Source organism: Phaenicophaeus curvirostris, chromosome 6, assembly GCF_032191515.1.
Source record: "Phaenicophaeus curvirostris isolate KB17595 chromosome 6, BPBGC_Pcur_1.0, whole genome shotgun sequence".
In the NCBI taxonomy this organism is placed as follows: Eukaryota; Metazoa; Chordata; class Aves; order Cuculiformes; family Cuculidae; genus Phaenicophaeus; species Phaenicophaeus curvirostris.
The window spans coordinates 55,188,428-55,213,720 of record NC_091397.1 but is presented as its reverse complement, the minus strand read 5'-3'; the positions used below and the strand labels follow the sequence as shown (position 1 = coordinate 55,213,720).

Below are 25,293 nucleotides of genomic sequence, written 5' to 3'. Positions count from 1 at the left end.
GAAAAAATTTCTAAGAAAATAAATAATTCTAAGGTCAGACCTATGGGTTTCGTAATCATTTAACTAAGAAATTCTTAGCACTTTTCCCACCACAGAAGTTACACTAATATCCAACGCTAGTGATTCTGAGGTAATTAAAACCCAAAACCAAACGCTTCAGAATTTGGAGTAAAAAAGAGGTGGAAAAGCCACAGGTGGAAAATAGAGTCACACAAATACCTGAAATCATGTCAAATTAAGTAACATACACTTCAGATAGTCCTTGGCCGTAGCTTTTGTGGGCACCTAGTGTGATGAATAAAACTCATATTAAGTCATTAAGAGGAGACAAAGGCACTATACACCTCAGGACTTGTCTACACAGCAAAGAGCTCAGAACACCTGCTGCAGGGTATTTGTTCTGAAGTGCTCCCTGAGGGGATGCTTTTTTGCAGTAAGTGCGTATTTATGTGGTTTTACTTAATGCACACGAGAAGGGAAATATTTTAAAAGAAAACAAAGGCACCCATCGTGGAGAATAAGAGCACCTGCTTGTGTAATTGGTGCAGGATAGCTGCTGGGCTTTGGATTCCCCACTTCAGGCTGTTTCATATTGCCACCTTATATAGATCAATCCAAAGTGCACTACTCCTTCCCTGTAAACTTACAAAATGAAGGAGATGGAAAAACAGACTGCATGGATTCATGATAAGATAATAGTTAGCCGGAAGCTGCTCGTGGTGCCAAACTATTGCTCTAAAGCACACATGGAGGCTCACAAAGTTCAGGCTGCCAACTGTTGAGGAGCAACTATGGTCCAGCGCCATTCATAGAATCATAGAATCATAGAATAACCAGGTTGGAAGAGACCCACCGGATCATCGAGTCCAACCGTTCCTATCAAACACATGCCCTACGTTCATGCCCTACAACATATTTTTGTAGCCATAAATGGCCTTGCAGATATTTATGAGACAATCAAAATACTGTTTCAATTATACTAGTGCATACATGTAATTTATATTGTAAGTTCAAGTATGACATGGACTTGTCTGCTTATTCTAGGTAGACTTTAGAATGAGTCTGAAAAAAAATAGCACAATTTCTCCACCGTGATGCCTTTAGGGCAGCAGATACGCTCTTCAAAAAGGGACAGAATACATGGGTGATGGGGAGGGCAAAGCTTGCCTATGGTAGCTGTGCCAGGGAGTAGCAGGTATCTGATGCACTTGACTTATTACTGGAAGAACTAACAGGGTTCTCTAAAATACAGTGTCAAGAAGGAATTCTCAACAACCAGTGGTTTGGCTTGACCACCTCTTCTGTTTAACAAGCCAGATGGTTTGGTAGATTTCATCCACGTGTACTTGTAAAATTTATTTGCAGCAGTGAATTATTGATACCGTTAAAAGTGAAAGCCATGTTAAGTGCAGTACTAAAGGTTGTCCATGCATAGAAGTCACACTCCGCATGACAGTAGTACCATTCTAACTATGCAGGTGTGTCTAAAATAATAAAGCCTTGTCAAAGAGTTCATTAAATTGGCATTAGGAGTCTGTATAGATAAGTTTATGCCTGCACTAAGGAAGATGGTAAGTTACACTAAGGAATGATATCTTTAAATCAGCATGTTACATTAGTACTAGGAATCGTCCCAATGTATTTATTCTGGTAAAAGAATCTCCGCAAAGGAGCAAGTTGCCGTCTTTCCTTGGCCTGGTGGGATCCATCGACAGAAGCAATTTGAGAGCACTGGGAAGGTTCATATCTTTCTTATTTCCTGCTAGATGAAATTCTATGATACAGCATTTACCTGAGTCAGCTGCAAAGCCAGTGAAATTCAGCAGATGCACAGTAACTTGTTCAGCTGCCACGTCTTCGGCACAGGCAGAACCACTGACCCTTTGCTGTCAAAGTACCGATGTACCAGTTCATTCAGTGTGTAACTAGAACAAGTACAAACTCTCCAGCTGTTAGGAAAGGGGTCTCTGCCACAGTAACACAAATATTGTCAGTAATGCCAATCTCAGTAAGTCTCAGTCTTTCTATTTACCTGCCTGCTGTTCTTGATCTTCTTCTGGTATCATTGGTAACCACTATGCTATAGCTTCTCTTAAAATATTAACCACCAACTTGACCCCTCCCATGCATGCTCATCTCAGCTAAAATGGATCAACCCAAATGCCTCTGAAAAGGACTAATTCCTCCCAGCATCTTTATCATATCCCTTAGTTCCCATTGCTGGTACTCTAACTTCCTTCTGCCTGCGGGCAACAAAAAGTCATCCTCAAAAGTCACTGCAAGGACACCGTCTAGAAGTCAACTGCAGAAGTCACCTCACTGGGTCAGACCCACTTGCTCCTGGGGCTTGGGGTGCTGTAAGCAGAAGAAGCAAATTCCCCAGGTTTCAGCAGTGTGGTGAGAACTGTGGTGCTTGTTTGGAAATACATGTACAGTTAGCTTAAAGCATGGTTACCTCTAAACTTTAAAAAGAATAATTAATATTTTCATGGTTTTTTCCCCGTTTGTGGCATAAATGGCACATGGGAATTTATCATGGGTTTCTTCACATCAAGAGAAAAAAACAGGAGACAAATACAGGGAAGGTATTTATTAACTGAGAATGTTTGGACTGAGAATATTGCAAGTCTTATTCCACCTCCTTTTTTGAAAGTATCAGGACAATGGTGGGGAGTAGACATCAGCCCACAAAGATACTGCCTTTCATGTCACATGTACATTTTCTGTGCTAACCACACACCAGCCTCTTCAAGCCTAAAGTAAACAATCTGACCTAGATGGTCCTCACTCAAGGTACAGAATTGCCCTTGGCGACCTTTCCAGGCACTGGGGGCACAGGTGCTTTCAGAGGACAAATTAAATCCTAGATAATCTGAATGGTCTGAAGGAGATGTTTGCTTCCACTACGGAGAGCTGAGTCACAAGTAAATCCCAAGGCAAAATAGGGCATTCAGCTCTTTGAACTTTGTCCCTTGCATCCCAATACCAAAGGCTAGAAGTGGGAGGGGAAACTGGGAGACATGGAAATGAACACTCAGCAGGAATGGAATCCTCTTCAAGAGGATCCTGGTCTAATATTTTGCAAGAAACCAGCACACAATCAGTAAGAAACCACAGATGGAAAAGCAGCATCTGAGGCTCTTGCAGTCAACTGCTGCTTTACACTGTTGTCTTCTCTGAAAGAGTCATAAACATCAAGCATAATTTGGGTGCTGCACATTTTATTACTCTAGCATTTGCCCTCAGTGTCAATATTTATTTGGATCTGTGGAAACATACATCGTGACTCTATGTTATTTCATTAAATCTGACCTAAAGAAACAGAACTAAACAGAACAAAAATTGCCTAGAAATACAGGGAATAAAACCCAAAGACCTTGTAAGAAAATCTGTACTCCTTCTCTTATATCAAATGTGTAAAGGAGGAGTCCCTTTAAAAATATTCCTCTTTGTTTCATGGTTGCTTATTTTTGCTTCAGAACATCATGCAAATCTTGCAGTATGGCCAGACAGGGATGGTGATGGATCATAGATCTTCCTGACAGTTTTCAGTTTTTAGCAAGGAATTTAGCTTCTGCTCCAGTTGAAAAGATGGCATAGAGATTTCATTAATAGCTTTTATCTTCTCAGTTGATAATTTTCATCCTCTTTACGCTAGAAACACCAAGGCCTTCCATTTTATCTTGTCTGCAAGCCACATCTAATGCAGAATGCTGAAATTACTTATAGGGAGGAAAAAAAGAAAAAAAAAGGAAGAAAATAAACAGTCTTTTTTCATATTACATGCAAATCCAAATAATCCTTTCCCTCCTGCAGTCTGACCCAATTTTGCTTGGGCAGACTTTGTTTTTCTGAGCCAGGCACCTTTGAGACTGCAAACTTAGCAGACACTACTGAATATGAGAACACAGCACTTGCAAAAATAAGTTTAACGCCACTAAATGAATGACACTAAAATGTCCAGCGTACTGACAACTTGACTCTCCTAGTCAAAACTCCTCCCTTAGCCATGCTCACAAAAATGGACAAACCAAAGCTAAGAGCTTCATTCCTCCAGAAATTTTAGATATACAATATTCATCCAAGCTGCTTGTCCTACTCACAGATATGAGTAAATATTTTCAACTGCTTATCATTATACATACTTGGGAAAGGGGTAGCAAATATTAGTAGGACACCAGCAAATGTGCTGATTTCATTATTTATTTATGGCAAACAAGCTACAAATAAATCAGTACTTGCCAAACACGCTGTGACAACATGATTGAAGGACAATTGCTGTTTTCCACCACAGAGCAAAAGCCAATATGGGGAAATTTTCACAGAGTTCCTTCCTTTCTTCTCATTATTTTCTTAATCCTTATACCTGCAACAACATTAAAACACCAAGCATTTTTTAGAACTGCAATCAGTTTTCATTTTGTGTTCAGAATACACCTTGTGTACACTCCAGTTCTTTGGTTTGAAGAAGGGTACCTTGTAAATTTAAGAATCTTCCTTTGAATCCAAAAATTTTCATATCATGATCAAGTAGCTGGGATCTAGATAGTCCTGCAGCATTTTTTGGATGCAGGGTTTTATTCCAGTCTAATTAAGTAGCTGAGGGATTATAAACATGAGGTAACAGAACCAGCATTTTAATCACTCTGTGATTCCAGCTATGTCTGTGTTAGCGAATAGGGGGATCCTTGGTGATTCTTTATCAGTACATAGATAAGTAAAGATCATTAAAGCTCTTCAGAAGCAGAAACCCTTACTACTAAGTCTAGTTGTAACAGAAAATTAACTCTTTTCCTTCCACTCTCACTAGGGGTTATTTTCCTAAGGTATTTTGTTTATTCCTCTTAAAACAATTTCAGCACACAACAACAGCCTCAGCAGCAAGAAATAAGCATCCTCACAGATAAATGATTTCCCCAGCCTCACTTCTATAAGATTCCAATACGTGGGAACCTGAGGTTCCAGAGATGTGGCATAGAATCATAGAATCATATAGAATCATATAGAATCACATAGAATCATAGAGTCACCAGGTTGGAAAAGACTCACTGGATCATCGAGTCCAACCACCCCTATCAAATACTAAATATAAAGTTAACGTGCTATTTCCAAGATGACTTACATACAATGTTAATCACGTATTTAAAATCCTTCTTGAAACTTTTATTTTGAGCAATCAAAGATGCGATTCAGGTCGAATACAAAAAAAACCAGTATGGGAACAAAATTACTGTTATTTTGAATTCCTGAGAAATCGAGTAAAGCTGAAAATAAACCTTCAGGAGAGATTTTATTCACTCTTACAAAACTAATCAATTAACAATTGGATATATCAGTCTTAATTTTCCTCTTTTTTTCTCCTCCTTAACTGAAGGGCTCCTACAACCAACTCTTTTTGAGGAAAGACATTCTTCGCACTGGCTGCCGCGGGGAAGACCCTTCCACACCCACCCCCCCACTCTCTCTCACTCTCTGTCTGTCTGTCTCTGTGTCTCTCTGTCTCTCACTCTCTGTCTCTGTCTTTCTGTCTCGCTCTGTCTCTCTGTGTCTCTGTGTCTCTGTCTGTCTGTCTGTCTGTCTATGTATCTGTGTCTCTCTGTCTCACTCTCTTTCTGTCTGTCTGTCTGTCTGTCTCTCTGTCTCTCTCTCTCTGCCTTTCTGTCTCTGTGTCTCTCTCTCTGTCTCACTCTGTCTGTCTTTCTGTCTCTCTCTGTCTCTGTCTCTCACTCTGTCTCTCTGTCTTTCTGTCTCTGTGTCTCTGTCTGTCTGTCTCTGTCTCTGTGTCTGTCTTTCTGTCTCTCTGTCTGTCTCTGTCTCTCTGTGTCTCTGTCTCACTCTCTTTCTGTCTCTCTCTGTCTGTCTCTCACTCTCTGTCTCTCTGTCTTTCTGTCTGTCTTTCTGTCTCTGTCTGTCTCTGTCTCTGTGTCTCTCTGTCTTTCTGTCTCTCTGTCTGTCTCTGTCTCTCTGTGTCTCTGTCTCATTCTCTGTCTTTCTGTCTCTCTCTGTCTCTCTGTCTCTCTGTCTTTCTGTCTTTCTGTCTTTCTGTCTCTGTCTCTGTCTCTGTCTCTGTGTCTCTCTCTCTCTCTCACTCTCTGTCTTTCTGTCTCTGTCTCTCTGTCTCTCACTCTCTGTCTTTCTGTCTGTCTTTCTGTCTCTCTGTGTCTCTTTCTGTCTCTGTCTCTCTGTCTTTCTGTGTCTGTCTCTCTGTCTCTCTGTGTCTCCCTCCCTCCCCTGAGGGCGGTGTGGGCGTGGCCATGAGCAGGGAGGGGGCGTGTCTACGCTCGCGGGGGGGGCTATGAGCGCGGCGGTGGGCGTGTCTTGATAATCAGGCCGCGGTGGGCGTGGCCTCTGCGGTGCGGGCCGCGCGCCGCCTCCTCCGGGGCTCTGGGCGGCGGCGGCGGGAGCGGCGGCAACGAGCGGGGTTGGCGGTGCCGGTCCCGGTCCCGGGGCTCCTGCGGGGCTTGACGCTGCGGGAGTGGCCGCTCGTAGTAACGATTAACGCCAGGCGGGGAGGAACGTTGGTTAAGGTAATTGCTAACCTTGTTTTGAGCCGAGCCGCTTGGTTTTGCTGGAGCCAGTCCCTCAGCTTTGGCTGCTGTGACCTTTCTGTGGAGGTGCGAGGGCTCTGCGTGCATGGACCTTACCTTGTTGCCTACGTGCGGTAAATAACCGTGCCTATTATTGCATTTTGTAATGATAAATATGTAATCCATGTCTTATATGCGGCTGAGAGAGCTGGGGGTGTTTAGCCTGGAGAAGAGGAGGCTGAGGGGAGACCTCATTGCTCTCTATAACTACCTGAAAGGAGGTTGTGGAGAGGAGGGAGCTGGGCTCTTCTCCCAAGGGACAGGGGACAGGACGAGAGGGAATGGCCTCAAGCTCCACCGGGGGGGTTCAGGCTTCATCAGGGAAATTTTCACAGAAAAGGTCATTGTGCACTGGCAGAGGCTGCCCAGGGAGGGGGTTGAGTCACCTCCCCTGGAGGGGTTTAAGGGATGGGTGGCTGAGTTGCTGAGGGACACGGTTTAGTGTTTGATGGGAATGGTTGGACTCGATGATCCCGGGGGTCCTTTCCAACCTGGTGATTCTATGATTCTCTGATATAAAGTGTGTAATGGCAGAATTTTACGCTAAATATATCCTATTTGCTTTACTCTTGTTAGTTAGGAGGCTGTCTTAGAGTTGTCCCTTTTAAAAATTTGGAGTGTTATCCTTAAACTCAAGTGGCCTGAGCATTTTTAGGTACATGTGAAGAAAGCCTAGGAAAACAGAGTATGCAATTGCAAAGCTATTTATAAAGCAAAGGAAGTCCCAGTGATGGAGTTGCTGGGTTTGGCTCTGGCTGCATACTGGAATTAGGCACAGAGACACATGGGCAGCTGCCTGTGCTCTTCCCTGAAATACCTTGATGCTGTGAAAAAGGCCAAACTTAATAACCAATGCCAATTTAATTATTAAGCAGGTATTGCTTTAGTAAATAATACGATGTTGGACACAGGGAATCATTTCACCTAATGTGTGTGTCCATTGAGGCTGGTTGCAGGACTTTTATACTGGTTAAGCATAGATATTCATATAAATTCTGAGAAACACTGGTTACATATTTCGGGAAATATGGGTTAAATATACATAGAACTCATTATCATATCTTATCACCCACTCTGGTATGTACATCACAGTTTCTTTGTGTTTTCAGAATCCTCTGATGCTCTTTATCTTATCTCCTTCCTCACTGTGTCCACTGGGTGAGCTCAGGTCTGTCCTTTGTTCCTGCTGGGGGACTGTCCTTGTTTCAACTAGTAAACAAGCTAAACTCCTGTTACAATCACATTCTTTCTTACTGCAAGCTGGCCAGGGTTTGATTCTTATTATTCTTAATGATTTATTCCTTCCTTCAACCTGTGTTTGCTGGTTGTCTGGCACCCACCCTCTGTGTTTGCCCTGCAGAGACAGGAGTCACAGTATCGGTGCGATGGGCAGGGTGTTCTCACTGCTCCATTGAGGATGTGGCAATTTTTGGTAAATATTGCCTAATTCTGCTAGCTGCAATGGAAAAGTAAAGTCAGGCAGAGGTGAGGATCAGGGTCTGGCCAGCTTGCCCGCATTTGTAGCTCCCACCTGGCAGGTGCCCAAATCACCCCTTGCCCTAAGGAGAGGGCAGCTTGGGTTTTCATTTCCCACTCTGCTTTCTCATTAGCAGGAAATAGCTGAAGCGAAGAGGACAGTCTTCCTATTCATACTAAAGAAAACTGAAACGAGAAGTAATGCAAGGCAGGGCTTTTCTGAATGACACAAACTGGATTTGCTTTAGCAAACATCGAAATGCTGGTGTTTGTGCCCAAGATGAAAATGCTGTTTATGCCTACTTCAGGGCATTATGCTATACTTAAAATGCTTGACTTGAAATCCAGAAGTCCTACGTTTATTGTTTATATTTTACATTGAATCTAAGAAGTAGTTACCTTTTAATGATTTTCAATTTAAAGAACTTGCAGTGGTGCATGATACCTGGATTCATGTACTTGTAAGGGCTTATAATACATGTGAACTGTGTGATAGACTATTACCATTCTTTACAATTTTATTTGCACAATAGTTGTATTTAGGTACTTTAAAAAAGGAGAAAAACATTCTGTAAATATTCCTACTAAGGTATTAACAACGTAACCTCTCCAATATGTTAGTATAATTAGAAGACAGTAGCAACTAGAAGCCTCATTAAATTACTGGTGCCCCATGGTAGGAGCTGTTCAAATACAGGCAAAAAGGAAGACTTTGGTCCTAAAGAACTTATGCAATAGAAAACATGATACTATTTGTGAACAAGACACTATTTGTGAACATAGACAGAAACAGTTGTTTAGTCAAGTACCTTCAAATGTCAACACAAATGGCAAATCTGCTATACATTATAGTAGTATCATTGTTCATTTTCATTTTGTGTTTCTGTGTTTTAACTGTAGTTAACTGTTATGAGCTGAGCTACTGAAATTAACGATTTGTTGACAGCTTGTAGGTGTTCTTCCCTAAAATGAGCCGTTTTGTGATTGTTTTTATATTTGAATGTGGTAGTAATTTATTTGCATGAGGCAGGTTTGTTGCTTTTTTAGGGGTGGGGGGTGTTTGGTTTTTTGCTCTATTTTTCTTCTTTTTTTTCCCTTTTAAGATATATTTATGGTATAGTCGGTCAGGGCTATGCTAGTAGAAAGCTCGAATAGTGTCACAACACTGTGTTGCTGTGTTTCATGAAATATTACTTGGCTCCTATCTCAACAGGCTGTTTTCTGTTCTTTTTCCTTGTTCCTCGCCTTGCAGGCAGAGCTGGGTAAACATTGCCTTTGCTCTTCAAGGCCTCTCTCTTTGATCTTTTAATACACTTAGAAGTTGTTTACAGCTATGCTTTTCTGCAGCAGCTCCTGGAGAACAGCTGTTCTCAAGGCAGCACCTTTAACCAGCCCTGGTGTACCTGCTGAAGCTATCTTTGTGCTCACTGCTGTGATGCTTTAAGCGTAGACACAGCGTGTAGGGCAGACGTGAGCAGTGCCATGGAGGCTTCTAAGTAGGCTGGGGTTTCCCTGCCCAGGCACAGTGCCATGCAGAGGCGAAACCACCGGGGATTCGGGTCAAGCTGAATAATTCTCAGGCATAAGAGGAGAGGTGCTGCATTACATCGAGCCAGCAGTGGGTAAACATGTTGTGATGGGACTTCTCTTGGTGAGCTGTCACCATCTAGCCAGGACTGGGGATGTGATTGATGTAAGGTAGTAGCAGTGGGTGGATGAGGACCAGAGCATAGGCAACATTCCCAGATACTTTCAGTTTTTTTCCTAGAGCTCACACTGCTGCTGCTGCACATTAATCTCTTGCAGAATAGCTTTTCCCACCCAGAGAAGGTCGTGGCAGTCACTGCTTTGAAGCTTCCTGCATCCTGTTCCTAGTTGAGCAACCTACAGCACTTATTGATGCTTCCTTGCTTCCCCTGGCTGCTTATTACCCCTGCTGTAGAGCAGCATTGCATTTGGCTCAAGGGACTGCTTCTGCTGGTACCAAATATGCTTGCTTGATTGTGATGTTTGCCTTCACTCACCCTTCTTCTGTTTCTCTAATCCCATGGCATGACAGATGCTGTCTAGAATATTGATGTTGGGCCCTTCTGACTATAAAAGGCTGAATGAGTCTTGCAGCTCTATCATAGTCCATTTTTGCCCAGTACTTTTCTTGACTGCCATAATTTCAGGCAACTGCGACTTTTCTTTCAGAGAAATTACAAACTGGTGTGATAAAAGCAGAGAAGGTTGCAGTTACGCTTCTCTGGCAGGTTGATTAAATAATTACATATAGATACCAAAAAAAAAAAAAGACTAAAAAAACCCTAACACCAAATACTAAAATAAATCCCAAAGTTTAAAAGTTGTGAGCATTTGCTCAGCAGTGTGGACTGCTGGAGGTGTTTCTTGCCTCCTGGGAGTAGATAGGTAGGATGTGACAGGTGACTAATTAATTCAGTGTATCATGTCTCTGCAATGTATCATGTGGATCTTCATTTCATGCATGTGGTATGTAGTATGATAAGCTTTTGGCTTTTGTAAGCAAAGAAATATAAGAGATCTGGATAGTTTAAGATATCCTGGTTTTAGTTTTTCTCCTTAAACATTTAGCATCTTTTTATTGTCTCAAGAAAAATGATTCAGCAACTTTTTTGTTCTTCTGCTGCTAAAAATGCAGAGAGGAAAGCACAGCTATGTGACCTACAGGATTTTCCTGCCTTCTTGATGGGAATAGTTCTTGTGATAGAGAAGCAAATCATGCTGTAGTTGTTTGTTGATTACTGGGAACTGTATGCATGAGTCTGGTGCATAATTATTTGGTTCTGGATCTGTTGCTAAATCACTATGCAGTACAGCCTGTGTGGGTCAGGTGCCTGGACATAAGTGGCTAGTGCCATTCATGATGACTGCCCAAGGGATCCAAGACCTTTATGATGCTGGTGTCATGAGGCGTCCTACAGTTGATCCACCTTTTTCTTGGATGGCAGCTGAAGAGTGAGTAGGACACCTTGTGATCATCCACCAGGACACTGAATGTTTATGTTTAGCTATCTGAATCCTGCTTGTCTCAATTTCTCCATGGCTGGGGGATCAGTGGGAGACTTAACAAGAAAATAATCCAATATTGTAATCACAAATGGTCCCGTGTTTCCCATCGTGTTCCTCCAATGATCCTCTTTCAGCTTGGAGAACTTCAACATCATAGACCTCAAGAAGAGAAATATTTAGTTATAAGTCTTCACAAAATCTTTAAAAGCCCTCAGGGCTTCCAGTCCCAGAACCCAGTTTCCTTTTGCACTTTGCTGCATGTGTAGTATTTGTACGCACATGTTTTTTTCCCCACTATACTCACTCCGTCAATACTTAGGAGATTGCCACGTAAATAACATACAGCCTATATTCCTATTATTTACATTCTGCAAAAAGCCTGTTGTTAAACAGGGTATGTCTTGGGACTGGTGCTGTGCAGATGTTGCTGAGGGTGTCTGTATGCTGGCACTGCAAGCTGTCTCACTGGCAGCTCAGCACGAAAAATTTCAGGATGTCTCCCAGTACCACAGAGGAATTCACCAATAGAAATGAACTGTGCAAAACGAATTACAACTCAGCATTTCACTGTGGGCCTGGCTCAAAAGGAAAGACTTGATCAGTTTGAAAGGAGTTTCTCTTTGCTCCAGCATCTTCATGTCACTGTCATTGTGGATTGCCACAATATTGTTTAGCAAGATTCATGCTGATGAGTTGCAATTGTTTGAGAAGAAATAAACCAATGATTTTGTTACGGGTCTTTTTTTTTTTCCACAGTAACTCTTGTGTATAAAGGGAGAATGCAATTTACTTTCCATGCTTGCATTTTGTGGTATGAAGAAATTAATGTTTCTTGGTATTTAAAGGATTTGTGGCTTAAGAAAATTACTTCTTCCTCTCCCTTTCTTCTCCACTAGAGTTGTCTAGGAGGCTAAACTCACTTATAGGTATTCTATGCCTCAGAGCAAAATGTATGTTTTGCTCCTGTAACAAAGCATCTGTTTTACTACAGAGCCGACAGTGAGTAGTGTACCCTGACCTCTGTGTGTGTGTGCTGCCAAGACATCCTTCAAGTTCAAGTTCCTGCACCTCCTTTCCCTCAGGGAAGCCCTAACTGCTCACCTACCTTGCTCCATGTGTGCAACAGTCACCGGGTTATAACTTTGTGCCTTCAAATAGTCTTGTTGTTTTAATTGTGTAATGGTGGTGTGTGGTTTTAAATTAGTCATAACTTTGGTACCCGTTTTAATGAGATCTTCATCTGTCTTCCCAGAGGGGAAGGCTTTGTTTTCCCAAGACTAGTGTGCCTTTCCCCAGAAGAAATGAATTTCTACTAATGAGGCATGAAAAGGCAAGGTGGTAAGTGGAGTGTCCGGGAGTGTTTACAGGGAGGAGAGAAATAGCTGTGAGCCTTGGGTGCTGGAGAACATTTTGATAATGCCAAAGCCTATGACATGCTGGGTGTTTGCCTGTATAAATAGTCACGTCAGTGCATAGTGTCATTGCAATCATACTTGCTTTGAGAACATCTAAATGTAATAGCCTTGTCTCTCATAGCGTGGAGGAACACAGCCCCAAAATACCCTCACATGAGACATGTGAGACAATGAGACCAGCATTTAATGGTTGCGACACCAGTTGGTCTGCTCACCAAGTTGTGTTGCTTCCGTGATGTCTGCTCACACGATGATTGGTTGTTGTGTGACTATTTGGAGTTGAATCAACACGGTTGTTGTGGAGACGAGAGGGCAAATCTCTTATTCCAGATAAGATAAAAATCCTTTGTCTCACCTTCTCTGGGTGGGTGAGGGCCAGGGTTGCTGTGAAGATGATGGGGAAGGCATCCATGTGAGTGGCTTCAGTAGTCCCTCCTCCTCCCAGACTATGAAACTGGGTTTAGTCAGTAAGATCCAAGAATTGGAAAGGATTTATATCCAAAATGTCCCTTTGGGGATTTTATCAAGGACTGCTTGACAGTAAATAATTCTGCAGGAACAAAGCCTTCCTAATCTACTCGTCCACCCGAAAACTTTCTGACTGTTGTTTCACTAATCATCTCAGGTAGATTTGGAAGGAAGATCTGTTTGACCCACTGGCCAGGAAAAGGATGCCTGCTTTATGCGTAGTCCAAGGCTAATTTTTGAAGTAGGGATGCAAGATTCTCTCCCAGCTGAGGTCAGTGAGCTTTGCACAGCTGAATCATAGGGGTTTAATGCAAACCCTGATAAGTAGGTGTTAATAGTTCAAGTCAGCCTGCAAATAAAGCATCTTGACTTTCTCGGGAAGACTGCCCTGTACCAACCCTTGTAGCTAACTCATGCAAGACAACTGCAAAAAGACTTTGTAGTACTGAGGACTATCTTTAAGAAAACATAAAGGCAGTCTTCAAAAAATCCACGGATATGAATAAATCGCTGATTTTCTATTAGGCAGGCTTATGAAAAGTTCTTCCTGCCAAGCGCTGTTGCTGCTTGGAATTGCTTGCTTTAGTAATGAGTAACACCATTTAGAAGCTATTTCCTTCCAAAATAGCATTTTCATGCTGCTGCCACAGCATAGCTCAGAAAGAGAGCTAAGCTTGTTGAACAACCAAGCTGCCCAGTGGAATTCACTGTTAATGCATTCTTAAATAGTCTATTTTTATGTTGATAGATCCAGCTCAAACTAGTGCAATTTATGGGTGCAGCTACACAGATTCAGCACTTGAAGGTTTCTGCTGTAACAATGAGCTTATCTGTTGGGCTCTTCAGGGGGAAAGAGCCCAAAGAGTGAATTGCCGCTGTGTGAGAGGCTGGACATCTGATCCAGCTGAACCATTATAATCATCCCTCATGGGCTTGGTCGACTTTAGAGACCCCAAAACCACAACAGTTTGTCTGGAGTTGATCTAAATGCTTGATGAGCACACTGTATCGATTGCAGCATTTCCTCTCTTCCCCACTGTTTTGAGCTGCAGTTACAGAGAATGCTTGGGATCGATCTGACTCAGGACAGTATTACCTAACTGTTCATTTAATTTTTTACCGTATCTGTGCTTGGTCTTTCCCAGCCATCTCCCCAGACTTATGTCATGAGCCTGGGACTTCTAATTCTGTGGTTAGTCAAGACTATTTCTTTTGCTTCACTTTCTTCTCTGGGAGAGGACTAAGCACTAGCTTTTGCTAGACAGGATCAGGTGACATATCACAAAAATAGCTGTTTTGGTAGGTTAAGAAAATCCACGGCAGGAAGAAAGCTAGGTTAAAACACGTAGTGCTGTGACAGCAATTCAAGCAGCAGAGAAAAATAATATAAAATTAAAAACATTTGATATGAGCAAAATGAGGCATTTCTAGCACATGCGACTCGGAATGGGTCAGGAAGGAAAGGGTGAGGTGGTGTCAGCCTCTGCATTGGTGGTGCTGAGGAAAAAATGTTGCAATAAGGCTGCATGGCATTTGCTGACTTTTGCTGTGCTTACTCAGCAGCAAAGATACAGGTTCCATCAGCTCTTCTTTTCCTGTGATAAGTCAAAATCAGCTACTACAGAGATACCTTGGGGAAGATAATATTTTTCAGGCAACTTAATTTGACTTAATGCAATGAAATGTTTATTTCCTGTAAGAAACATGAGGCTTTGGAAGAAAGAAAAATATATGTTCCTGAACATAAACCCTCCTTCAGAAACAGCATTTAAGATTTTAATCAGTGTTCTGAAATGGTGATACTTTAGTCTCTATATACAAATCACTTCTTTTTGGTTTGTAATCCAGCTTGTAAAAGTAACAGCTGTCTGATGTGTAGTTTGTAACTGGCGTCATATAAAAATACCCAGGTGTGGCTTATTTGTCTGGGCACGATTTTATATTGCCAGTTCTAATTAGTGTATCTAATCAGATCTGTGTATGGTTTGTGCTTGCACATGTACATATTCACTCATCACTTTTGTAACTGAACAGAACTTTGACTTGGAAAGTATGCGGGTACTATGTCTGCAAGTGATTTTAGCCTGAAAATTACTTGCTTCTTTCCGTTTGTTTTCTGAGGTAGTTTTACTGCCAGTGGTATGCCCTATTTGTGTAATTATCTGTAAGAAGTCTAGTGCCTGTCCAGTATTTTCCATGTTAAGCATGGCTGTAGTTGAAAGATGATTGAATTTCCAAAACTGCCAAGGTTGCTGCTACTTCTGAAATTGGTTTCTGCTAGCTCAGGCGGATCTCAGTTCTCTGGAGCAAGCACGCTTATTGGGGCTTTACTTGGAGGTCACCAAAGCATCCCTTCAAAGACTGCCTCATCTCTTTGTTGGCCTTCTGAAGATGCTCTAGCAACAAAGCCTGCAATTATTTACGCCACAAAATAATTTGATGTAGTTTAAGCTAATTATTATGCCCTGTACTATTTGGAAAGAGTAGCAAAGGCAGGCTCGCATGGCAGATGGGCTTGACAGGTTACCTGGAGAACACAGGAGCTGGAGCTGCAGGAGAGTTTTTAGTAGTCCCCAGGCTGTCTGCAGAAGCTGTGGCAAATGTCAGCCCTGAGTAATAACTAATTACCATGACAAAAACTGGCATTCTGCCTTTACAGTTACCCTTCTCTAACTACTGCCTAAATGCCCAGACTGACAGCATTAGTCATACTGGTATTGTCTAATGGGAGAAAAAGAAATAGTTGGTGTAGCATCAGCAACAGGTTGAAACTGCAGAATATATGTGAATCCCTTTGGTTGGGCATGTGTCTGAAATTTCAGACTGCCAAAAAAACCCACAAACCCAAACTGAAGAAACATCCAACGCTCTCTCTCACTGTGAACAGATTTCTTAGTACATCTTCCTTGTTTATCTTTAGGCTTATAGAGGCTCGGTGTGAGTCATGCTGCTGTCCAGCAATATGGTATTAAGTTAATGCAGTTCAAATCGTGGTACAATACCACTGTAATTTGAAATCTGTGACCCACATCTGACACTGTAATCTGTTTCATGTATATATATATTGTAAGAGAGAGGGAAATGCGTATGTTTGATTAACTAGTTGATTCTCAGGTTCCTCTGAAATGAACACTATTTTCTTTAAATGGACAAAATTCACTTTCTTGATAAAACAGGCCTTAGTAGCTCGAAAGATTGCAGCACAAGGGAAAGTCATATTGGGGAAAAATAATACCCTAGTATTTAAAGATAAGTTGTTTTATACCTGGTGGCCGTAAACAAGCAACCAAATTGAGAGTATCTGTAGGAAGAGAGTAGTTTATTAAGCATCTTTTCAGCAGTGGCTAAAACTCAGAATTTCAAGTGAAGCCTGAAAGGCATGATTTTTGTCAGTGCATTTCTGTGTGGTGTTGTGCTTGGAGGGATGGGATATGAGTTTCATTGGTGATTTGGAAAGCTCTTGTTCTTTTAAAAGCAATTTAGACAGTGTCCTTGGTTCCTGCTCAGCAACAAAGCGATACTGCTGCTACTGTAATACAACACTGATGAAGCAGGTAGCTTGAGCCTGAAAAGCAAGAAGAATTTGCTCAAATGGCGCTTTATTTTATTGACTTTACTAAGCAGACTGCAAGCACCTGAATGGTGTGCAGAGTTTAGATGAAAATGCTGATGCCTTTCATATTCTTTTCCCTTCTGTTGAGCAGAACCCTATGGTGATGTACTGATGGAAGGTAGAGGAGAGAAGGAAGGATGCTCCATGACGTGCACAGTCTAGAGTTACAGTCCTCACCATCCTGTTCATGGACAGTGATGTGCAGAGGGTTGTGTTGATCCCAGGTATTAAGCTGGAACAGGTAAATTAGAAGGCAACTGCTGAGGCTGAGTTACTTTGGATTGACTGGCAGTCTCTGCTTAGGGAGCAGCATTTGAATAGGGTTTTTCCTATCAACAAGAACAGTAGTTCTGTGATGGCCATGTACCCAATTCTTGTAAATGCCAGGCTATGTTATGATGTGGTCAGTTTAGCATCAGACTGGTACATTTTATATCTATAAATGTATGCTAACTATATATAATTTTTGCATTATTTTCTTCAAATCTGGGGAATAAACACTCAAAATGTTGTCTGTTTCTTAAACTCTGAGCTTCCAGTTTTAGTCATAATCTAAGTCACTGCTGGATTAGATGGATCTTTCCATTGCTATATACAGTATGGCTGTTCTTACAATTTCAGGCAATTTTGTCCCATAAAGGAGTTAACATTGCTTTCTCCCACTTGTTATCCTTTCTTTTGAAACCTATAGTAATATTTCATCTAAGCTTCTGACTAGCTGTGAGTTAGTACTAAGTGGGTATTTGGCCCCTCCATTTCCAACTCCCTTTCAACAGCCGTGGCATCTCTCAGGTTCTGTGCTTCATGCAGGAGTTGAAGATGTTCTTTCCCCAGCAGCAACTCTCCCTGCCAGTGACTGACTTTTCAGAATTAGCCCAGAACCTGAGACTTCTGCAAATAAATAAATGGTCAAAAGAAATTGGTATTATCCTATCCCAAATCTAGCTACTACTTATGTTTTAGCATGGGAGTATTGAGTTTATTATAACCTTTTTTGAACTCTCCAGAGCTGGCATCTCCTTTTATCATAGCTGTTGTCTTCATATCCTTCTCCTCCCATCATCACCTCCTGTATGTGTATTTTCCTTACAAATCCATATGGATGACTTGCCTTTCAAGATTTTAGTGTGTTCAGGTGCACGCCCGCATGTTACGTGATGTTGAGCTCCATGTGTGGATGCAGGGATGCAGCTGCACTTCCTACAGGTTGTGGATGAAAATTCTTAGGACTTTTTAAAGTAATATTAAGGTAAGCAAAAGATAAAATGCAGCAAAAATCTTTATTTAGAGATTTAATTGTAATCTCTCTTTTCAGTCATGTTGAAGCCTTGACAGAAAGTTTCATTTGACACTCTCAATGGGAAGAACCTTGAAAGTGCAGCTGAGATCTTTGCATGTGACTGAATAGGGCTTTAAATTATCACCAAGTTATAAAAATAGAACAATCTCCCGTATTAAAGCTTGAAAGTGGTCTTTTGGGCATATGATTAGAAATAATGAAAGATGGGTGGATGGATAACTCTTGGTCAGCACTTATTGCCTGAGGGGAAACACTGGCTGCATGAAATTTGTGAGCAATCCCAGAGTGTGCAAGAACATTGCAAAGGCCACTGCTCAGCAATGAGTGAAATCGTAAAATTTCAGTGCAATTAAACACAGCTGCTAGTGAGGTGGCTGGGAGGGCTCGCATTTCTTTATGCTGTTCTTAAAGCAAATTGTCAAGCAGTACCACACACCAAAACCTTTAGTTTTCATCTTTCAGTTAGTGAGTGTAGAGAAGCGTCTTCCTCTTTAAGAGCAATTCATTTCTGTGGTAAAAGGGTATTCCCCTAGTAATATTAAATAATATCTTTCAATTAGGATTTTAAAATATAAAATCAACTAAAAATATGAAATAAAATATAATACTTAACAGTATTTTTCTCTTATACTTAAAAAGATCACTGCAGTTTATTTTCCCTAGAAAAAGCACTGCAGCACTTGGCTTTGGTTTCTTTTTTTCTTCCCAGATTTTTTTTTTTTTAGGCTGTGGGAAGAATGGCAAGTCACCCTACGTAATCATTTTGCTTTAGGGTGGTTGTTGGCAGTTGTGGAGCCGTTCCCTAGTGGTTTCATCAGTTATGCAATTAAGAACCGTCAGAAATAAGTACTGCAAGGAGCAGGTGTCAAGTACGTGAAACTAGTAAAGAAAAACAATCTTCAGACTGATACAAAAGCAGAACGAAAACTTAATTCAAAGCAGTGGGTTTTTTCCCAGCCTCAGCAGAAAGCATTTTATCAAAACTACAGATCTACCGCTGCCTTTTTTGATTCTTTTTCCTAGCATTGCCGCATTTCTCTGTCAGTGGAAATTTTTTATGTATAAAAAGACCAGCAACCTTCTGTTTGTCCTCTGAAGGCTGCTTCTCTCCGTCACCAGTATTCTGGGTAAGGCTTTTCTAAAGATAAGAAGACATCTTAAGCAGACGGTTGAACTGTTCTGCTTCGTTGCCTTGCAAGTATGTTAAAGAAGTCCCAAAATGGTTGGACTTTATGGTCCTGTGGGCTTTTTCCAACCTAGTGATTCTGCGAAATATGTCTTGCTACCAGGCAGAATGCTGCATTTGGTATGTTTGCAAGTGGCTGCAGTGTGATTGGGGCGATCTCGGGCTTGCTGTGGAAAAGGTAGCTTTGATGGGCTTGTATTTCTGATTTTTTCAAATAACTTGATGAAAAAATGATGTATTTTAAATATTTTAGGAAGGCTTTGGTGCTGAAGCATTAATTTTAGTCATTAAATATTCAAAATTGCAATGGCTGTTTGAAATATAAACTGTTCTTTCTAACCTGCACCAGCACATAACTTGGTCATTAGAAAACAGAGGACAAAAAGAAATGTTATTTCAGTCCTGTCATTCACTAACAGTGTTGGGAATAAGATATTATGGGCTTGCATGATTTCTTACTTAAAGCAGTTAAGAGGCAGGAAAGAAGGAGGCTGCAAAATCTGGTAGAATAAAAACATGTAACTGAAAAAAAAAATTAATTGCTATTTAAAAAACAGAACCACATTCAACTGGAGCATAAAGGGGAAAAAAGTGCCCCCAAACTATATAGATTTACAACTGCACGAAATGAGGAGCAGTAGGAGGCAGAAGCAGCTCTTCCTCTTCGAACAGCCTGAGCCCTGCACAGCGTTTTTGGTGGTTTGGGTTTGTGCTTGTCTGAGAAAAGCCATTAGTCTCCACCAAAAGGAAATCTAACATACTTCTGTATTAGCAGAAGCTAGAACTGATGAGACAATTGCTTGTGACTCCTTGAACTGCTTGGCACTACTGAGCCTGCTTCCATCTTCAGCCCGTCAGAGCATGCGTGCCAGTTATGCACAAATACATTGAGTAAAAAAAATAAAATGTATTGGGAGTGTTTTTTCAATATTCCTCTGTGGTTTTATCAGTGCCATCCCAGCAGCAGAAGTGAAGTGGTGGCTTATCCTTATGGAAATTGGAACCATACTGAAGGCACGGTTTGGCATGCCTGAAGTCCTGCGTATGGACATTTCTGTTTGGAGACAGAGCATCCTATTTTGATGTAACTGATCCTGTAGAAATTTGACAAAGGTGTATTTGTTCCGGAATAATTTCCTGGTCCCACAAAGGAATATGTGTGTGTTTATCTTGGTGCGTTTTATTAAGTTAGGTGGAGTTGTAATGGAAAGGCGTGTTTGTAAGAGGCGGAGGGTGGGTTGTCCAAGAATCCTTAGCTGAGTTTGATCTACGTATATAATTATATAATGACAACAGCAGCTCCAAGCTCTGTATTGCTAGACCTTAGGAAGCTACCTCCAAAAACATAATCATGTGTCTTCCCTAGTCACATGTGAGCATTTTGCAGCCTGCTGACAAGAGCTGCCAAGGCGGTTGCCTAAGAAACATGCAAATTCACCTTTTCCAGCGCAAGGTGCCTGCCCAGATTGAAGCAGGAATTTGCTCAGCCTCTCCTGCTTGTGTGGCCACCCTCCTGACCATGGGGCTAACGTTCCTGGCCTGCAGGACAAATCCTGCTTGGGTCCTGTTCGCTTTGGAAAGAGGAGGCTGACTTTTAACAGCTGAGGAGGCAATTGTACGTTTTTGTAGTTGGGAGTCAGTGCTGGTGTTAGCTGGCTGGGGCTGGTTGGCATGTGGGAGAAGGTAAAGGGGGAAGGCAAATTGTAAATCTGTCTCGCCCCGTTGGCGTTTTTAGGCAGGTGGTGTGTATGCAAGCTAGCAACTGAATAAAGCTGCTCTGCTCTTCCCATACGGGTACCTGTCGTGAGCAAACCAACTGGCTTATGGGACTACAGAGATAATTAAAAATTTATTGGGATTTCCAGGGAAAGAGTAGGTTTAAAACATAGATTAATGATGGAGTTTTTTAATTTGGTCTAATTGTATGCTTCCTTACGTGGAGATCTTAAAACCATGGATGCTGAAATTTAGCCTGAGTTTTTGCTAGCCTGCAGGATCTGAACACATCGTCTCTGCTTATCTCAGTTTCAGAGAAGCGGTTGAGAGCGACTTTAAATTGTGCTGACCCAGGTGTTTTAGTGTCTTCTGGACTCGGCTGCAGTCACGCAGACCTGTACTTGGGTGCCTGGGAACGAGGCGTGGGCAGCGCTGCCTCGGCTGTGTTTGTGCACTGGGGGTGCTCGATGTGCGGAGCTGTTGGGAGGTGGGTGCATGGATGAGCCCTGAGGCATCTCTCAGAGCAGTGAAGAAAAGCACTGATTTCCAGAGGTGGACAGGCATCACTGGACTGTACAGCAAATACCCCCAGAACGGAGCTAAGCTAGTGCTCCTAAAATGGGATTTAAAAAAAAAATAAAGAATGATTTTTAGAAATAGTTAATATAAACGTATTTTCTGGCTGTTTCCACTGTCCAGCAAAAGTGATAATGAACTTCAAGTAACTACTGCATGACAATCTGATGTCTCTTTTTTTTGTTTGTTTTTTTAGATATTAATTTTAGTACAAACCACTGAAGATGACACCAAAACATGAAAAACAGGTAAGTCGCATCTAAGCTTTAATAATTTCATTAAGATTTAAATTTCATTAAGATTTAAATTTTATTAAGATTCATCTGGACTGGGAAAGATTGGTTGTATTTTTCATGCTGTAAGTGCCAGGCTACAGAATATTCTGGAGTGATGCAGTGCCGCTTCCTTCTGTTAGTTTGATGGAAGAATCAAATATTCATTGAATCAAAGAGAAGGAGGTTAAATGACTCCAGGCATTAGGGGCTCTGACAGCAAGTTAGCAGAGAGAGATTTGGATTTCAGTTTTCTCTCCATCAGTTATCAGGAATTTTGTAGGACATAATGGTTAGAGCTAAGTCTGAACTCTGATTACCAGATGCATGGGCCACAAGAATCACACTTGCAAGTTCTCTCTTGCTGCATCACAGTGAATGTTAAAAGTTTCAACAGATGATTTTCTCTCATCTGTTAGTCTCTTATCAGCCTTGCTACTCAGCATGCATGGAGTGAAGATACTAGCACTCCCAGCGTGAAAAGCCCCATGTCTTTTGTGGCTGAGCCTTTTACAAACAGGCGACCTGGTGGGAAACTTTTTTCTCTGAAGCTTTGTGGGAAATGACTCTTCAGGGGTTATTGACTAATCAGATGTGTAACAGTGGCGCCATGGAGCATGAGCTTATCACCTGATACTGTTCTGAGCACAGCGGTTTGAATTAAAATGCAGCTGGAATGAATGAAGCAAATAATCATCCAATGCAGGATTATTTTTATTCCTCTTCCTTGTGGTAGTTCTTTTTTTCCCATATTAAAAATAGACGTTTCCATGTCAGATTTCCTGTTTTCCCAATAAGAAAATATTAGAAATAGACTTAAGAGAAACACAGTTTTTGTGGTCAGATTCTGTATAGGAGGGCTACTGTCTATCCTTCTCTCTAAGAATCCGTTGTATGATGCAGAAATATTTCCAACAGGACATGAGGGCAAGTTAAAAAAAACAAAAAAAATTGTGTTTGATTCAGCTGCTTTTATGGTGTATTTTTCCTTTTGAGGCAAATCCAAATGGGAGCGTTTTAGTTTTCCGTGTTTGCATCTACATGACCTCAGTGCTGCCTTTTAACTCTATCGGCACTCAAGTTCTTTGCATAAGGATGTAACTATGAGTAAGTAAGTGTAAACCAGGGATGGGGGTCACTTTGGCTATTTTGTCATTTTTGTGTGACCGTGACTACTTTAATGGCCTCCAGCTGCACCTGGAGAGGTTCAGGTTGGACATCAGGAAAAAATTTTTCACGGAAAGGGTCATTGGGCACTGGAACAGGCTGCCCAGGGAGGTGGTTGAGTCACCTTCCCTGAAGGTGTTTAAGGCACGGGTGGATGAGGTGCTAAGGGGCATGGGTTAGTGTTTGATAGGAATGGTCGGACTCGATGATCCGATGGGTCTCTTCCAACCTGGTTATTCTATGATCTTGAGGACAGAGTAGCTAAATACCACTGGTGCCATTCCTCAACTGGCTGTTCTAGCTAGGAATTAAAAGCGCTAGGAATTAATTTAGCTAGGAATTAAAAAAGCTTCCAGCCAGGGAAGCTGCTCAGCTAATTCCAGCTGATTACGTAGTTATGATGACTTTTGGGGCAGGTTTGAAGTCCATCAAGAGAATGTTTTGGCCAGCATGGCTGCTGGGATCCATATCAAAGCTATAACACTAGCAGTTTGGACAGGAAGTGTTTTGCTTATCAATTTAACAGTTTCCAGGGAGGAGGAATAAATGGAGACGTGACTTTTCCCAGTGGCTTTCTGTTGAGTCTATATTGTTCCCGCTGCGATAGGCCTCCGTGATCAAGCTTGGACACTTTGAGCTGACAGCAGTAGGTTCTAGTTTTGAGATGATTTTCACTTGTGTGTTACAGAATGCATAATTCTTGAATGCCTAATAGGTGTGCGTGTATTGTGTCTCTCAATTTAAAACCAAAACCAGAACAAAAAACATCCTCAAAAATCCCAGCGTGGAAAGTGTATAATGTGGCACTAGCTGGATGTGCAATTCTGGAAAAAGCAAGCAGAACTGGGTGGGGAAGAAGGCACCTTGAAAAGGATTGCAGCCGATGAAAGGAAAGTCCCCGAAGCCTTGGGTCTCTTTGGGCTCTGCACCCTAGTTTGTGCAACTGGATGGCAATGCAGTCTTGTGACAAAAGCTGAAGTCAGTGTTCATGTGGGCTGTGGGAGGGAGAGGCTAGCCTCACCTCCCCTAGGTGAACAGTGCATTGCTTGAAGATAGAAATATCTATTGAAAATAGCCTAATTTTTCTAGCAAGATGGAGAGGGAAGGGAGAGTATACAGAGAGAAAGGCAATTATTACTCAAAACTTTTGTAATCTGGTGACTCTTTGTGACCAGTGAGCTTAGGATGGACTGAGCATACTACAGCAGTTTCCTAGAGGAAAATTCTGACACCTAACTCTGCTTGGACCCTAATGTAGCCTACATGTGAATATTGGCCTTTGCAATCCTACTTTTATGGGGACAGGGAGGCATAAGCACATTTTCTGGCAGTGTACCTGCATCTATACTGTGCAGTTAGAGCTGCTTTGATTCAATCAAAATTGTTGTCCCAGTGGAGTCTCGTATCCTGGAGAAGGCCTTAAAGATCAAAAAAACACCAAACCAAAAATAGTCTAAGTGTGCAATGCCACTATTTCAGAGCAGCAGAAACTGCTAACGGGGATTGGGGTTAACACTTACTGGATTCAAGATGTTTGTACAGAAGTAACCATAGGTCTTGAGAAAGACTGTACATTTTTGGTTTTGTTTTCTAGTTGCTTAATATTTGTCTTGCTTCATTCTGAACTCAGTATTGGTATCTTTTGGTAAATAAAGGGGGAAAAAGAAAGATACTCCCAGTCTTCTGTTGAAGGAGCTGACACTGACTGTGTGAGGGCTGCAGTTTGCTGTGATGCTAATGCAACATTTTATTGCAATCCTTTGGTATAATAAAGGTTTAAAGAAATATCAATTTTGATTCTGTACAAAGGAGAGAAGAGTTATAGAAGGTTACTTGGATATGAAGTAGTCTGGGCAACCTGGACGAAAGGAAGTGTGATGAGAAACCACTAGGGCAGTGGATGAGAGGAAGGGGACTGAGGTTCAGTTATGAGTGAGCTACCTGGAACTGTGACTCCTGAGCTACAGCAGTTGAAGGGGAGAGCAGTGTCCTGTTTAATGCTTCCTGGCGTACTTCCCCTTCTTCCAGCTTGCAGGACTGATGAATTTAGGGCTCAGGAAAGAGACAAAAGTATGTTTAGGATAAAGGGTTGCAACACTGAGGAAGAATGAGATGCAGGGAAATGGAAGGCTGAGAAGACAGAAACTTGCAAGGAGATAAGACTATGGATATGAAAAGATGTTACAGTGAGTACAAAAGTATGTCGTGTCTGTATAGGTATGCTAAATATGATAGTAAAGCAAGAGGAAGAAAACTGGAAAATCTCCTTTGTTCAGCACTCAGGAGGGGGAATAACTTCCTCCTCTCTCCACTGGTGTTTTTCTGCGTGTAAAGGCATGACCCTCAGCTCATAGAAATGACCGCAACTCTCTTAATTTGTTCCTTTTGTGCCACATTGGTAGGGAGTTAAAAAGCTGCAGAGAACACAAAGCAGAGGAGAATCTGGCCCCTGGAGCTCTTCAGCAGGGAAAGAAGCCAAAGAGG

The 25,293-nt window shown here is 41.7% G+C and overlaps 2 protein-coding genes across 2 annotated transcripts in view; both read left to right on the top strand.

Moving 5' to 3' along the window:
* NFE2L3 (NFE2 like bZIP transcription factor 3) overlaps positions 1-25,293 on the top strand; it is a 280,625-nt gene that overhangs the window by 54,003 nt on the left and 201,329 nt on the right. The window lies entirely within an intron of this gene.
* The window catches only part of SNX10 (sorting nexin 10), a 34,691-nt gene continuing 15,794 nt past the window's right edge, over positions 6,397-25,293 (top strand). Inside the window, exons 1-2 of the mRNA XM_069860238.1 lie at positions 6,397-6,527; positions 21,567-21,618. Of these exons, the coding sequence (XP_069716339.1) occupies positions 21,595-21,618 (24 nt within the window). The 5' untranslated portion in view covers positions 6,397-6,527; positions 21,567-21,594. The remainder of the gene's footprint in view (positions 6,528-21,566; positions 21,619-25,293) is intronic.